The sequence below is a fragment of the Mauremys mutica genome, chromosome 9, assembly GCF_020497125.1.
Source record: "Mauremys mutica isolate MM-2020 ecotype Southern chromosome 9, ASM2049712v1, whole genome shotgun sequence".
NCBI lineage: Eukaryota > Metazoa > Chordata > Testudines > Geoemydidae > Mauremys > Mauremys mutica.
Genome location: NC_059080.1, coordinates 103,733,872 through 103,750,583, shown reverse-complemented (window position 1 = coordinate 103,750,583; position 16,712 = coordinate 103,733,872). Strand labels below are relative to the sequence as shown.

Below are 16,712 nucleotides of genomic sequence, written 5' to 3'. Positions count from 1 at the left end.
TCGGCCATGCCTATTGTCTTTGAAAAATAAAGGCTTTAATTGCTTAATTCCTGGCAGGAAATTCTTGTGATGCTTAATAATCTTTTCAAATCCACAAATTGTCAAAAGATTCAGAAATCAATTGTGTATACAATAAGGTGGGTAAGAGATATGACGGCTCTTAAGAGCTGGCGAGGTGAAGGTGATAAAGTTGGGAGGAAACTGGGTTTGGTGAACACAATGGAGCAAAATGTATACATCTAGGAACAAAGAATGTAGGCTGTGCTAACAGAATGGGGGACTCTATCCTGGGAAGCAGTGACTCTGAAAAAGATTTGAGGGCTGTGGTGCTGTCTCAGGGCCCTTTAAATCTAGCCCCTTTTCCTGGACTTTTAACCCTTGTCAAGGTGTGGGACACTCTAGCACTGCCCGGAGGGGGAACCTGAGCCCACCCACTACTCAGGATCCCAACCCAGGGACCAACACAGCAGCCACGTACTGCTTCCTTTACTTGATTGCTGCTACATTCCTTAGGCCTCATCCCACCTGACCTCTTTACTTCTGTCTGGAACCTTAGGGCTAGAGTTCTCAGACCCTCTCACTCCCAGGTTTAGCAAATGCAGCCCATCAAGCTCCTTTGACCACAGAGGAGCACCCTTCTGGTCTCAGCCAGGGACTGACCTGCTCAGTCCTGCAGGTCCTTTTATCTGAGCCTGCTGGGCTCTGATTGGCTGCTTCCACAAGGCCCATCTAGGTAGGCCTGGAAGACCCATCTCGACTGCTCCTTCCTGGGGTAGAGTATGGTGGGACTTTGGGGCCTCCAACAGGGGGCCTCAAAGGGCCTGGTACACCCCATCTCACTTATCTTATGGTAATTAATAAAGAGGAATTTTGTTTCAACTTCTGACTTTTAAGTGTATTTTATAAGATAGGTAGGGTGTTTGCCCATTTCCAGTCCTCTGGAACGTCACCTGTCCTCCATGAGTTCTTGATGATGATAGGTACTGGTTCTGAGATTGCTTCAGCTAGTTCCTTGAAGTGTATGAGGATTAATTTTGTCAGGCCCTGCCAACTTGAATATATATAACTTATCTAAATATTCTTTAATCTGTTCTTTCCCTGTTCTGGCTTGTGTTCCTTCCCCCTTGTAGTTAATATTAATTGGATTAAGCATCTGGTCACAGTGAACCTTTTTAGCAAAGACCTGAAGCAAAAATAGCCATTAAACTCTAAACAGAGTTCTTGGTGTCATATTAGCTTGCTTTCCCCATTAAATAGTGGACCTGTGCTTTCCTTTGTCTTTCTCTTACTTATAAGAACATAAGAATGGCCATGCTGGGTCAGGGCAATGGTCGATCTAGCCCAGTATCCTGTTTTCCCACAGTGGGTGGTATCATATGCTTTAGAGGGAGGGAGGAGAACAGGATATTTTGAGTGATTGTTGCCTTGTTGTCCGGTCCTGACTTTTAGCAGTCGGAGGTGTAGGGACACCCAGCGCATGGGATTGCATTCCTGACGGTGTTGGCTAATAGCCACTGATGGACCTATTCTCTGTGAACTTAACATTCTTTTTTGAACCCAGTTATACTTTTGGTTTTCACAACATCCCCTGGCAATGAATTCTGTGTAGTGTGAAGAAGTACTTCCTTTTGCTGGTTTTAAGCCTGCTGCCTGCTAATTTCATTGGGTGACCCCTGGTTCATGTGTTATGTGAAGGAGTAAATAACACTTCCTGATTCACTGTCTCTGCGCCAGTCATGATTTTATAGACCTCTATCCTATCTCCCATCAGTTGTCTCTTTTCAAAGCTTGAACGGTCCCAGTCTTTTTAATCGCTCCTCATATAGAGCTGTTCCACACCCGTCATCATTTTTGTTGCTTTTTCTGTACTTTTTAGAATTCTAATATCCTTTTTGGAGACAGGGTGACCAGAACTACAGGCAGTGTTCATGGTGTGGGTGTACCATAGATTTATGTAGTGGCATTATGATATTTTCTGTCTTATCTATCCCTTTCCTAATGGTTCCTAACATTCTGGTAGCTTTTTTTGACTGCTGAGGCACATTGAGTGGATGTTTCCAGAGAACTATCCACAATGACTCCAAGATCTCTATCTTGAGTGGTAACAGCTAGTTTAGAGCCCATCATTTTATATGTACAGTTGGGATTATGGTTTCCAATGTGCATTACTTTGCATTCATTAACATTGAATTTCATCTGCCATTTTGTTTCCCAGGCACCGAGATCTCTTTGTAACTCTGCACCATGCTTTGGACCTAACTATCTTGAGTAAACTCTTCATTTGTAAATTCCTAATGTATTTATAGAGCCTCTTCTTATTGCCTCTAATGACCCTTGCTGTGATAACTCATTTTGTGCCTTAGCCTTTCTGATTTTCTTCCTTTGTGTTTACACTATTCTTTTGTACTCATCCATAGAAATTTGTCCATGTTTTCACTTTTTGTGGGATTCCTTTTGATTTTCATTCATTAAAGAGCTCCTCATGGAGCCATATTGGACTCTTACTGTTCTTCCTATCTTTCCTTCACATTTGAGTTAGTTAGCTGTTGTGCATTTAATATTGTTTCTTTGAGAAATGCCAGCTCTTCTGACCTCCTTTTTCCCTTAGATTTTCTTCCCATGGGACCTTACCTACCAGTTCTGTGAGTTTGTCAATGTCGGTTGTGTTTTTTTTAAAGTCTACTCTCACTCCTTCCTTTCCTTAGGATTATAAAAAAATTATCATTTCATGATCACTTTCAGCCAAGTTCCCTTCCATCTTCAGATTCGTAACCAGTTCCTCCCTGTTGGTCAGCATCAAGTCTAAAATGGCTGTCCCCCTGGCCACTTCCTCCATCATCTGAAAGAAGTCCCCAGCACATTCCAAGAACTTACTGGACATGTGTTTTGCCATATTTCTTTTACTATCCAGATATCTATTGGAAAAGTTCCATTATTACCAGGTCTTGTGTTTTGAATATTTCTGTTGTTTGTTCTAGAAATGCCTTATCCACCTCCCCCTTCTGATTTGGTGGTCTGTAGTAGGTCCCTATCATGATGTCACCCCTGTTTTTTTCCCCCTTTTATCTTCACCCGGAGACTTTCAATTGGTCTGCCTCTCAATTTTTTCTGGACCTCAGAACAAGTTTACATATTCCTGCTGTATAATGCAACACCTCCTCTCTTTTGTCCTTGCCTGTCCTTCCTGAACAAGCAATATTCCAGTCACGAGAGTTATCCCACCAAGCCTTTGAGATGCCACTTAAGTCACAATTTAGCTTGTGTACTGAGACTTCCAGTTCTTCATGTTTATTTTCCATATTCCTTGCATTTGTGTATAGACTTCTATGATGGTGAGCAGTTTCCTGCAGAGATTTCCCTCTTGTTACTCCTATGACCCTGTTGTAAATTTCCATTTCTCCTCCTCCTCCCCTGCTTCCAGCCCTCTTCAGGGTCACCTATTTTAATACCTACCTATGGGCTTTTGTCAGCTGGCCCCTCTGAGTCTAGTTTAAAAGCTGCAAAGAGTCTTGTGGCACTTTATAGACTAACAGACGTTTTGGAGCATGAGCTTTCGTGGGTGAATACCCACTTCTTCACTTCTTCTTTCGTATTCACCCATGAAAGCTCATGCTGCAAAACGTCTGTTAGTGCATCCGACAAAGTGGGTATTCACCTACGAAAGCTCATTCTCCAAAACGTCTGTTAGTCTATAAGGTGCCACAGGACTCTTTGCTGCTTTTACAGATCCAGACTAACACGGCTCCCCCTCTGATACTTAACTAGTTTAAAGTCCTCTTCATGAGATTGACAAGGTGATGTCCCAAAAGTCTCTTCCATTTCTTTGTCAGGTGGACAAAAGCAGTCCTCCTTCATGGAAAGCATACCATGGTCCAGGAAAAGAAAGCCCTCCTGTCAAAGTAATCTCTGTAGCCGTGCATTCATCTCCAGGATGTGTCTGTCCGTGCCTGGCAGGGTGGAGGAGAACACCACCTGAGCTCCCGACCCTTTCACCCTCATTCTCAGAGTCCTGTAGTTATTCTTAATCTGCTCAGGCTCATCTCTTGTTTATGTGGTGTTGTCAGTGATATCACACTTACATGTAGTTTGCTATCCACTGTTGTCTCTAAATCTTTCTCTTACTATTTCCAGGTAACTGTTCTTTGGTTTTGTATGTGTGTTTCTTCTCAACAGTTCTATGTTTCGTGTAGCATCACATATCATTATATGTAGATCACTATCTTTATCTCTTCAGGTCACTTTGTGTTTAGGTTTTTTTTTCTGTTGTATGCTTGATACCTCTCAGATTTTTTTGGCATCACCAGAAAATTTGATTGTGGTTCAGTGTATACCTAGATCATAAATACCTTAACGTTCAAAGCCTGCAGTGTCTCATCCAGACACAATTTTTTTTCTACTCACTGCTGATACATTTGTCTATTATTCATCCTCGCCTAGCATTTAAAAGGCTATATTGACTGTGTGAAAGACCACCTAACACTCTCAAATGAATGGGAAGATAAAGTGCTTTAAAATAATTAAGGTTAAAATAGCAGTAGTGTGGTATAAATTATCTGCAACCAGAGAGCAACTAACTTTTTGGCTCTCACTTCATACAGAAAAGTATTCTATGGAGTAAATGAAATTGCCGTGAAAGTGCCTTCCATTTTTAAGCTTCTGATTAAGGAGGTAAGAACTTTTTATTAAAAAAAGTACTATGTAGAATTAATAAATATTTGGAGTGGCAATGAATGTGTGTGAGGTTTCAAATGAGGATTATTTTGTATAAAGTAAATTTTAACCCTTTTCTTCACTAGTGAGATTGACCTTGTCATAAACATACAGCTAAGGGTAGCATAAAATCCCTCCTTTACCTATAAGGGGTTTAGAAGCTCAAATAACCTGGTTGGCACCTGACCAAAAGGACCAAGAAGGACATAAGAGACTTTCAAATCTGGGGGGCCGGTGGGAGGGAGTTTTTGTTTGTGCTCTCTTTGTTTTGTTCTCTCTCTGGACGAGAGAGGGACCAGGCAGGAAAAAACATCTCCTAAAACCCTAACTGAAATGAGACTCTAAGATTACAAAAATTGTAAGTAAAGGCAAGAAAATGCATTAGATTTTTTGTTTTAGCTTGTGAATTTCCCCTATGCTAAGAGGGAGTTTTATTTCTGTTTTTTGTAACTTTGAAGCTAAGCCTAGAGGGAAATCCTCTGTGTTTTAAATCTTTTTATTTGCCCTGTACAGTTACTTTCCGTCCTGATTTTGCAGGTGTGATTCTTTTACTTTTTTTTTTAAATAAAATTCTTCTTTTAAGAACCTGATTGATTTTCCGTGTCCCAAAAACCCAGGGGTTTGGTCTGTGCTCACATAGTACCAACTGGTGAGGATATTATTCTTAAGCCTCCCCAGGGAGGGGGGTGAAGGGGCTTTGGGGGAATATTTTGGGGGAAACAGGGACTCCAAGTGGCCCTTTTCCCGAATCTTTGCCTAAATCACTTGGTGGTGGCAGCGATACCGTCCAAGGACAAGGAAAGGATTTGTGCCTTGGGAAAGTTTTAACCTAAACTGGTAGAAATAAGCTTAGGGGGTCTTTCATGCAGGTTCCCACATATGTACCCCAGAGTTCAGAGTGGGGAGGGAACCCTGACAGACCTTAATATTTCTTAGACCTCCTGATCAGGGGGAGCCAACAGCTGCAGGTTTTGTGGGTCCCAGAAGCCAGTTCTGAGTCTAAATAACAAGAGCATTACAGATCATATCAGAGCTCTCTGGAGAGAGTTAAACAGCAAAAACCCATGCTGCGTCTGGCTCTTGCCAGGTCTCTACTCATGAGCACTAAATATACTTGTCCCAAACTGTAAACGTGGTAAAGACTCGATAATAGTATTCACCAGATAAGCAAGTCTAAATTGCATGTTTATCTTGTTCCATTTTCTTTGTATCTTCTCTTGGAGATACAAACAAATGACTAGAGTTGTTCTTTTTTATGGATAACATGGTTTTTAAACTCATTGAGCTAGCAGTTACTCCTGAAGTTTGGGCTCCTTAGGAAAATAAACTTGCCAGACCTCCAGCTGTGCAGTTGTTTGGATACCAATTCCCTTGTTAGTCAAGTTAAAATTGTCTTTTTTTCTTGAGGATGCTGTTAAGTGTTCAGTGTCATTGGAAGCAGAGATAGCAAAAGTTGGAGAAAATGTTTTGGCCGACTTTTGCTCTCACTTGCACATGCTACTCCCATTGACTTCATTGAGAACTGTGTGCCTTTGGAATTTTGCCCTTTTTAAGGAAATCACTCTGATTTTATAATTTATTCTGGCACGTGAAGTGAAATGTTTGTGAAAAACAGGACGCACATAGGCAAAACTTTGAAAACCGTTTTTTAAGACAGAAGGAACTGAAAAGCCTAAGTTTCTCCCACTGAGAATAAGTTGAATTTATTTCAGACTAATATAGGAGAAGGGTTACATTTGATGTAACCTTAGTATGTTTTTTCTCTTTTTCTCTCTCAGGTTCTAAATCCGTTTTACATTTTCCAACTGTTCAGCGTGATATTGTGGGTCACTGATGAATATTACTACTATGCATTAGCGATTGTGATTATGTCTGTGATATCCATTGTTAGCTCATTGTACACCATTAGAAAGGTAAGTTCAAATTAACATAGCTGTCATCACTAATACGATTTTTTACTAGAGTACACATTTCAAAATCATTCCCTGAAAACCCCTTTAAAGTTTAACTTCATTGTGTGTGTAATTTTGAGATGAAATTGACTCCAAAGAACTCAATATTTAAAACAACAAAACAAACCCTTTTTTCCCCCAGAAAGGGAGATAAGACCAATTATCTATGTTTAAAGTGTATAAGAATCCTTAACCTAAAGAAGCAGCAAAGAATCCTGTGGCACCTTATAGACTAACAGACGTTTTGCAGCATGAGCTTTCGTGGGTGAATACCCACCTCTTCGGATGCAAGCAGTGGAAATTTCCAGGGGCAGGTGTATATATAAGCAAGCAAGAAGCAAGCTAGAGATAACGAGGTTAGATCAATCAGGGAGGATAAGGCCCTGTTTCAGCAGCTGAGGTGTGAAAACCAAGGGAGGAGAAACTGGTTCTGTAATTGGCAAGCCATTCACAGTCTTTGTTTAGTCCTGAGCTGATGGTGTTAAATTTGCACCCAAATTTCTTTCAAACCCAAGAAAGAAACCAACAGGACTCCACTGGCCATCACATACAGTCCCCAGCTCAAACCCCTCCAACGCATCATCAGGGATCTACAACCCATCCTGGACAATGATCCCACACTTTCACAGGCCTTGGGTGGCAGGCCAGTCCTCGCCCACAGACAACCTGCCAACCTGAAGCATATTCTCACCAGCAACTGCACACCGCACCATTGTAACTCTAGCTCAGGAACCAACCCATGCAACAAACCTCGATGCCAACTCTGCCCACATATCTACACCAGCAACACCATCACAGGACCTAACCAGATCAGCCACACCATCACCGGTTCATTCACCTGCACGTCCACCAATGTAATATACGCCATCATATACCAGCAATGCCCCTCTGCTATGTACATCGGCCAAACTGGACAGTCTCTAAGGAAAAGGATAAATGGACACAAATCAGACATTAGGAATGGCAATATACAAAAACCTGTAGGAGAACACTTCAACCTCCCTGGCCACACAATAGCAGATTTTAAGGTGGCCATTCTACAGCAAAAAAACCTTTAGGACCAGACTTCAAAGAGAAACTGCTGAGCTCCAGTTCATCTGCAAATTTAACACCATCAGCTCAGGACTAAACAAAGACTGTGAATGGCTTGCCAATTACAGAACCAGTTTCTCCTCCCTTGGTTTTCACACCTCAGCTGCTGGAACAGGGCCTCATCCTCCCTGATTGATCTAACCTCGTTATCTCTAGCTTGCTTCTTGCTTGCTTATATATACACACCTGCCCCTGGAAATTTCCACTGCTTGCATCCGAAGAGGTGGGTATTCACCCACGAAAGCTCATGCTGCAAAACGTCTGTTAGTCTATAAGGTGCCACAGGATTCTTTGCTGCTTCTACAGAACCAGACTAACACGGCTATCCCTCTGATCCTTTACCTAAAGTCCTTCATGTGCTCTGTTCTATGGAGATACTGTTTACATCTCCAAAAATTTACCTAATTTATGTGGATTAGTGAGGGTAAGAGAATGGTCCATGTTATGAAAGTTGGTGCAGTCAGATCTAGAGTTCCTGGGTCCTTGGATTTGGCTTCTCAGTTTGACCCTCATAAACAGATACACAGAGGTCACACTGAAAAACATGTGGCCTTGGAGTTGGGTCGTTATGGATGTTTATCTCCTGTTGGCCAAAGGGAGGAATGACACTACAACTCCTAGTTCAGTCTCACGGTTCATTACAACACTTACAAAAGATTGTTTGTTGATACTGGTTGCTCCACCTTGTATGGACTCCTCCTCCTTGGAAGAGAGAATGAAGAGGGTTCACTGTCGCACAGTGAACTGCAAATCTGGTGATCCACTTTCAGTGCCGAGATGGAGGTTGCAGTTTACTGAAGTTGAGATTAATGAGATTATAATATAGTTTGTGGGACTCTGAGTTCAGAGTCAGGAAGTCTTGACTGAAGACAGAACTACCATGGAACCATTTAAAAGCAATGTTCAGTAGTTGAGGTCAGAAAAGACTTTGTTTTTTTTTAAAACAGCAGCATTTAAAGTTCACAATCAAACTCTGCATTTTTAAAATGTATATAAATTAGTGAGCATGATGTTTGCATTAGAATTAGAGCAGAGAGAATAATTCATTTTTCAGTTTGGGAGATGAACCAAAAATATGATGATAAAATCAGTTTGGGTTAAGCCAAAATTGACATTTTTAGATTTTTCACTGAAACAAAAAAACCCCCAAAATTAATTTTGATTTTTACTCCCCAGGACCTGAAGCTGCTGGGTTAAGAGCTATGAAACTGACAATGTCAGTTTCACTCAGCAGCGCGGGGCTCCGACAGCCTGCAGCTCTGGAGCAGCCCTGCCATTCCCGGCCAGGGACACCAGGACTCCAGGCCGATAGCTACACTGCAGTAAAACGCCTCCAGCTGACTCGGGCTCATGGAGCTCAGGCTGCAGTACTGTAAAACTGCAGTGTAGACGTTCGGGCTCTGTAGATGTTCCGGTCCTGCGAGCACAAGTCAGCTTAGGTGGGCCAGCCATGGTGTTTTATTGCAGTGTAACAATACCCCTGGAGTCCAGAGTTGGGAGCCTGGGGCTTCCAGGATTGCCAGGCTCCCGGCTCTACAGCAGGGAGCCTGGAAACCCTGGCATGGCAGGTGTGCCCTGAGCCACAGACCCTAGAAATGCCGAAGTCTGCGGCTCTAAGGCAGTCCCCTAGTGGGTCTGCCCTGGAGCTGTGAACCTGGCAGCACTGGGGTCACCGGCACCCTGCTGTGGAAACACTGCCTTGGATTCGCTGAAATGTCATTGAACCCAAATATGTTGGGCTCAACAAATCGGTGTTGTCTGAGGAAGCAAAGTTTCATCAGAAAATTTCTGATCAGCTTTAATTAGCATTTATTCAGTGAATTTGCACTCCCTCTCTAGAAGCCTGGGTAAAAATATGGGCCTTGCACTGCTCCTTAAAGGTTGACACATTCCAGGTTTTTTGATCCAAATCCATTTCCTAAAATATTCTATATGAACGGGTCCCATAGTACTATGCAGTTCAAGGTCATTTAAAGAAGCTTATTCTGTGGTATGATAGATTATGGATATAGAACATGCAGTGTCAACTAACAACTCTCCGTCACACCTACTCTAAAGAACTCAGAGAAGAACCCATGCCACAGTTTACCCAGGAATTTAAGGATATCATCAAATCTTTCCACACACAACTCCAAGAGAAAGTCTACAAACTCATTCCCCAAGAACCCACCCCTGAACCTTCTACATGCTTCCAAAGACACACAAACAAGGGAACCCATGAAGACCCGTCATATCTGGCCACAGCACTCTCACTGAAGGAATGTCAAGACTCATAGAAACCATCCTCAAACCACTCACCACACAAATGGCCAGCTTCCTCCAGGGTACAACCGACTTCACAAACACTACAACATTAACAGCGTCCCTCAAAGCGCCATCCTCACCACCACAGATGTCACTTCTCTATACACCAACATCCCTCACAATGACGGCATGACTGCCTGCCTCAAATATTTACAGGACAATGGACAACCCTCAGATATGCACCTCAAACACATCATTAAACTCATTCATTTCATCCTCACTCACAACAGTTTTCCATTCAACAACAGTCACTTTGTCCAAACCATGGGTAGTAGGATGGCTCCCAATATGCCAATCTCTTTATATGGGCCACCTTGAAGAAGAATTTCTGGACAAATGAACCACAAAACCAATAATATGCCTGAGGATCATGGATGATATTTTCATCCTCTCGGCAGACACCTTAAACTCCCTCAAGATTTCCACCGCAACTTCAGCAACTACCACCCGTCCATCAAACTCTCTCTGGAGCACTTTCACATGAGCATCGACTTCCTGGACATGACAATCAGCTTCAATAATGGAACCCAACAGACAACGATATATAAGAAACCCACAAATCACCACACCTCCTTCACAGATCTAGTAACCACCTCAAACACACCAAGGAATCTGTTATCTACAGCCAGGTGCTCAGATACCACAGAATATGCTCTGAGGAGAAAGTCCAGGATATACACCTTAACACACTCAAAGCCACCTTCACCAAACAAGGACACTCCACAAGAGAAGTAGATCACATCATCCAAATAACCCAAGAGAACCTGCTTCAATACAGAAATAAAACCGCCTCCTACCACCACACACTGGAACCCGTATGAGGTGTCCTCAGACAACTACAACCCATGCTGATCCTGAAAGAAATCTTTCCTGAACCTCAACTTCAAACAACCCTCCAGCCTCTCCAAGCTCATCATCAGAAGCAAGCTCCTCACAGACCAGGACACATCAACTCAAAGCGGCACCAGACCCTGCCAGAGCAACAGATGCAAAGCCTGCAGTCATATCTCCACTGCTACGATGCTCAACACCCCCCTCAACACACCTTTCGAGATCCATGTGTCCAACACATGCTCATGACAACATGTGGTGTACCTCATCCAGTATACTAAATGCTCAAATAACAACCGTGTGGGTGAAACCAGACAATCGCTGTGCACTCTAATAAACTCTCATAGGAAAATGATGAAAGACAAGAACACCCTATCACCTGTAACACTTCACAGAGTCATTGCTCTATATGTGACCTATCAGTCCTCATCCTCAAAGGAAACTTGCACAACACCTTCAAAATATGAGTCTGGGAACTTAAATTCATAATCCTGCTAGATACTACAAATCATGGACTGAACAGAGACGCTGGATTTATGGCTTATTACAACAATCTGTAACCCACTAACAACCCCCCCCCCCCGCCCCCCCCCGCAGCTGCCACCCTCCCACTTCCTTTAACACCTCCCCAGCCATGGAGGGAAAGAGCCACTTCTCCTTGAATAGTCCCTTGAATTCCATGTTAGCTCCTTCTGCTAAACATAAAGAGCTCCGTGTAAGCTTGAAAGTTTGTGTCTCTCACCAACAGAAGTTGGTCCAATAAAAGATATTACCTCACCCACCTTGTCTCTCTATGGATCTAGAAGGCTGTTAGTGCTTCTAATTAGTGACTTGTTCTTTTCCCCCCTTCCAGCAATATATTATGTTACATGACATGGTGGCGGCTCACAGCATTGTCAGAGTTTCTGTCAGCAGAGCGAATCAAGGTAAGTTTCCCTGGTTGAAAAGATAAATCTAAAACTGGTCCTTAATGAATAGTTTAAAATCAATACAGGTCCTTGCATAGTTCTGTATGATTAAAGTAATTGAGTCCTTGTGATCTCTTAGCAGCATTGTTCAGGAAAAGGGATAGGTGTGAAGTTAAAAGTTGGAAAAGATAATCTACTTGAGTGTCTTCTTCCAGATGATCAGATCAGCATTTATGCTGGAGCAGGTCTAGACAAGCCCCTTGTGTCCCTCCCCCATTTTCGTTTATCTACCTCTCCATGCATATAGCTAACGTTGCAATATCCTACTTCTGGCCTAAAGGATAAAAATAGAAACCCCACGGGGAGACATTTTCTAGTACCTTTCAGTGAATCAGAGCAGGGCTGTAACCTCCTTTGGCAGCCACATCGCCAACTGTTCCAGGTTCTGGTGGCGTTGTTCTCATAACACAAGAACTAGGGGTCACCAAATTAAATGAACAAGCAGCAGGTTTAGAACAAACAAAAGGAAGTATTTCTTCACACAACGCACAGTCAACCTGTGGAACTCCTTGCCAGAGGATGTTGTGAAGGCCAAGACTATAACAAGTTTCAAAAAAGAACTAGATAAGTTCAATGGCTATTAGGCAGGAAGGGCAGGGATGGTGTCCCTAGCCTCTGTTTGCTGGAAGCTGGGAATGGGCGACGGGATGGATCACTTGATGGTCCTTCATTGAGTAACAGGTAGGCCCGTTACTTAATGGGGGGTGGGGAAGGGAAATAATAATAGACAATGTGGAAATGGCATAGGTTCTTAATGACTTCTTTGTTTTGGTTTTCACCAAAAAGGTTGTTGGTGATTGGATGTCTAACGTAGTGAATGCCAGTGAAAATGAGGTAGGATCAGAAGAGGCTAAAATAGGGAAAGAAAGAGTTAAAAATTACTTGGACAAGTTAGATGTCTTCAAGTCACCAGGGCCTGATGAAATGCATCCTAGAATACTCACGGAGCTGACTGAGGAGATAGCTGAGCCAGCAGTGATTATCTTTGAAAAGTCATGGAAGACGGGAGAGATTCCAGAAGACTGGGAAACGGCAAATATAGTGTCCATCTATAAAAAGGGAAATAAGGACAACCCGGGAAATTACAGACCAGTCAGCTTAACTTCTGTTCCCAGAAAGATAATGGAGCAAAGAATTAAGCAATCAATTTGCAAACATCTAGAAGATAATAAGGTGATAAGTAACAGTCAGCATGGATTTGTCAAAAACAAATCCTATCAAACCAACCTGAGAGCTTTCTTTGACAGGGTAACAAGCCTTGTGGATGGGGGAAGTGGTTGATACACCTCTACCCCTCTATAACGCGACCCGCTATAACATGGGTTTGCATATAGCGCAGTAACAGCAGGGCTCCAGCGGCGCTTTAAAGGGCCCAAGGCTCCGGCTGCTGCGGGGGAGCCCCAGGTCCTTTAAAGCACCGCCGGAGCCCTGCGCCACTACCCTGGGGCTGCGGCAGTGGGGCTCGCTGGTGATTTAAAGGGCCCGAGCTCTCCACAGAGGCTGGAGCCCGGAGCTCTTTAAATCACTGCTGGAGCCCTGCCGCCCTACCACGGGGTTGTGGCAGTGGGGCTCAGCCGGCAATTTAAAGGGCCCGGGCGCTCTTCAGTGGCCGGAGCCTGGAGCTCTTTAAATCACCGCCGGAGCCCTGCCGCTGCTCCCTCGGGGCTGCAGCAGCGGGGCTCTCCGGCAATTTAAAGGGCCCTGGGCTCCGGCTGTTGCGGGGAGCCCTGGGCCCTTTAAATCACCGCTGCAGCCCTTCCACTGCTACCCCGATATAACGGCGTTTCACCTATAATGTGGTAGGGATTTTTGGCTCCCCACAACCGCATTATATCGGGGTAGAGGTGTATGGTATATCTTGACTTTGATAAAGCTTTTGATACTATATCGCATGACCTTCTCAGAAACAAACTAAGGAAATGCAGCCTAGATGGAATTACTTTAAGGTGGTTGGAAAACCATTCCCAGAGAGTAGTTATCAGTGGTTCACAGTCATGGTGGAAGGGCAAAACGAGAGGGGTCCTGCAGGGATCAGTTCTGGGTCCGGTCCTGTTCAATATCTTCATCAATTATTTAGATAATGGCATAGAGAGTACACTTTTATAAAGTTGGCGGACGATACCAAGCTGGGAGGGGTTGCAAGTGCTTTGGAGGATAGGATTAAAATTCAAAATGATCTGGATAAGCTGGAGAAATGGTCTGAAGTAAATACGATGAAATTCAATAGGGACAAATGCAAAGTACTCCAGTTAGGAGAAACAATCAGTTGCACACATACAACATGGGAAATGACTGCCTAGGAAGGAGCACTGCGGAAAGGGATCTGGGGGTCATAGTGGACCACAAGCTAAATATGAGTCAACAGTGCAACGCTGTTGCAAAAAAACCAAACATTCTGGATGATGTTTAGCAGGAGTGTTGTAAGCAAGACACAAGCAGTAATTCTTCCACTCTACTCGGCGCTGATTAGGTCCCAGCTGGATTATTGTGTTCAGTTCTGGGCACCACATTTCAGAAATGATGTGAACAAATTGGAGAGAGTCCAGAGAAGAGCGACAAAAATGATTAAAGGTCTAGAAAACATGACCTATGAGGGAAGATTGAAAAAATTGGGTTTGTTTAGTCTGGAGAAGAGAAGACTGAGAGGGGACATAAGTTTTTAGGTATGTTAAAGGTTGTTACGAGGAGGAAGAAAAATTGTTTTTCTCAACCTCTGAGGATAAGACAGGAAGCAATGGGCTTAAATTGCAGCAAGGGAGGTTTAAGTTGGACATTAGGAAAAACTTTCAGTCAGAGTGGTTAAGCACTGGAAATAATTGCTTAGGGAGGTTGTGGAGTCTCTATCATTGGAGATTTTTAAGAGCAGGTTAGACAAACACCTGTCAGGTATGGTCTATATAATACTTAGTCCTGCCATGAGTGCAGGGGAATGGACTAGATGACCTCTCAAGGTCCCTTCCAGTTCTGATTCTATGATTACCTGTTCTGTTCATTCCCTCTGGGGCACCTGGCATTGGCCACTGTTGGAAAACAGGATACTGAGCTAGATGGCCCTTTGGTCTGACCCAGCATGGCCGCTCTTATGTGGAGAACAGGAGTCTTGAGCTGCCTTAGGTTCCTTGTGTGGCAAATTGTTTGTATTATTTCTGAGGCACCCACCAGTGTAAAATCAAGGATCCATACAGAGTGTTAGTGAATCATTAGCTTAATCATTTTAAGTTATACTATTAATAATAGAAACAGCAGCATAATTGTTGTAGCCTGGGCCATGGCTGTTACATCCATGTAGGATTCTGTTGCTGGTGCTGATTTGCAAGACTTCATTTACAGTTGCAGAAAAAGAGCTTGTTCTTAAATTCTTACCTTACTTTCAGAAATAGAAGAGATCCTTTCCACAGACCTTGTGCCTGGAGACATCATGGTGATTCCATCTAATGGGACAATCATGCCCTGTGATGCAGTACTTGTCAGTGGTACTTGCATCGTTAATGAAAGCATGTTAACAGGTGAAGTAAAATTTACATCCTGGATGGCTGAGCTATGCGACTAAAAATGCTAGTTGATAAAGTTATGTCATTGTTCTTTTTCTGACTTGCAAATTACCTTATGAGAAGGAATTTGTTTACGTACCCTGAAATGTGTATTTTTATAATGTACTCAAGATGGTATTGATAGTATTTATTCAAATCTTGGCAATATTAATGTTATTTAATAAGCATTTATATTGTGGTACTGTACTGCCTATAAGCCAACCAGATCAGGGCTTCATTGTGCAAGATGCTAGTCTCTATATTTGTATAATTAATGGGGTAATGAGGTATCTTCATCTCACTGTTCTTTTTTACCTCTCTTTTATTTTCACTATTTAATTAAAATAAGCATGTTTCTGTTAAGTAAGGAATCTGCAAGCTGAGAGTTTAAGAATTCTCAAATGTAAAGTCTTAAAATGTGAACCGTACTAAAAAAATACATCCGTACAAAGCTTTTGGATTGCCTTTCCTTTAGGCAAGATGAGTCGTGGTTTTGATCTGGGTCATGTTTAATTGCTAGAAACTCTGTATTTTGTTTTTGTTTATAAGTGTTGAAATTGCTACATGAATAATTAGCAAGCCACTGATCAAAACTGGATAAAGGTGCATGTAGGAACATATGCTAGCAAAGCTTACTATAGGTAGCCTTGCCTGTATCAAATGACTCTTTACAGCAACAGTTAAATTTATTGTTTGACAGGTTTTTATTTTTTACCTTCAGTACTACAAGCAGCAACATTTTCATGTTTTGCTAACTGGTGTAGTGATTTAGAGGAGGGAAGACTAGGAGCGAGACTCTTGGATTCTGTGGGAGGTCTAGAAGGTTAAAGAATGGGGTAATGGAAATTAAGACTCCTGGATTCTTTCCTCAGCTTTACTGTCTGGCTGAGTTAATTTAAGCAGATCACTTTATTTCTTTGTTATAAAATGGGGATAACACTCACTATTTTAGAAAGTGCTTTGAGAGCTGTGGATGAGAAGTGCTTATTATTTCTATTTGATTTGGATGAACTGAAGAACTTTTTTTCCATTTAAGGTGAAAGTGTTCCTGTAACAAAGACTAATCTCCCAAATCCTGCAGAAGACCCAAAAGCAATGGGAGATGAAGTATACAGTCCAGAAGTACATAAGCGACACACGTTGTTCTGTGGGACCAATGTCATTCAAACCCGTTTTTATACTGGAGAACGAGTCAAAGCCATAGTAGTGAGAACAGGTACAAATTTTAATTGTTCTTACTTATTCGCGTACCATTTGATTTTTATAGTTATGTCTATCTGCTGCTTTCTACCTTTTGTCGGTTAATTTAGTTGTGTTAAACAGAT

General features: G+C 42.5%; 1 protein-coding gene across 1 annotated transcript in view; it reads left to right on the top strand.

The window, feature by feature from the left end:
• The window catches only part of ATP13A3 (ATPase 13A3), a 110,571-nt gene that overhangs the window by 55,187 nt on the left and 38,672 nt on the right, over window positions 1-16,712 (top strand). The window contains exons 7-11 of the mRNA XM_045030653.1: window positions 4,599-4,668; window positions 6,489-6,623; window positions 11,743-11,815; window positions 15,232-15,363; window positions 16,424-16,603. Of these exons, the coding sequence (XP_044886588.1) occupies window positions 4,599-4,668; window positions 6,489-6,623; window positions 11,743-11,815; window positions 15,232-15,363; window positions 16,424-16,603 (590 nt within the window). The remainder of the gene's footprint in view (window positions 1-4,598; window positions 4,669-6,488; window positions 6,624-11,742; window positions 11,816-15,231; window positions 15,364-16,423; window positions 16,604-16,712) is intronic.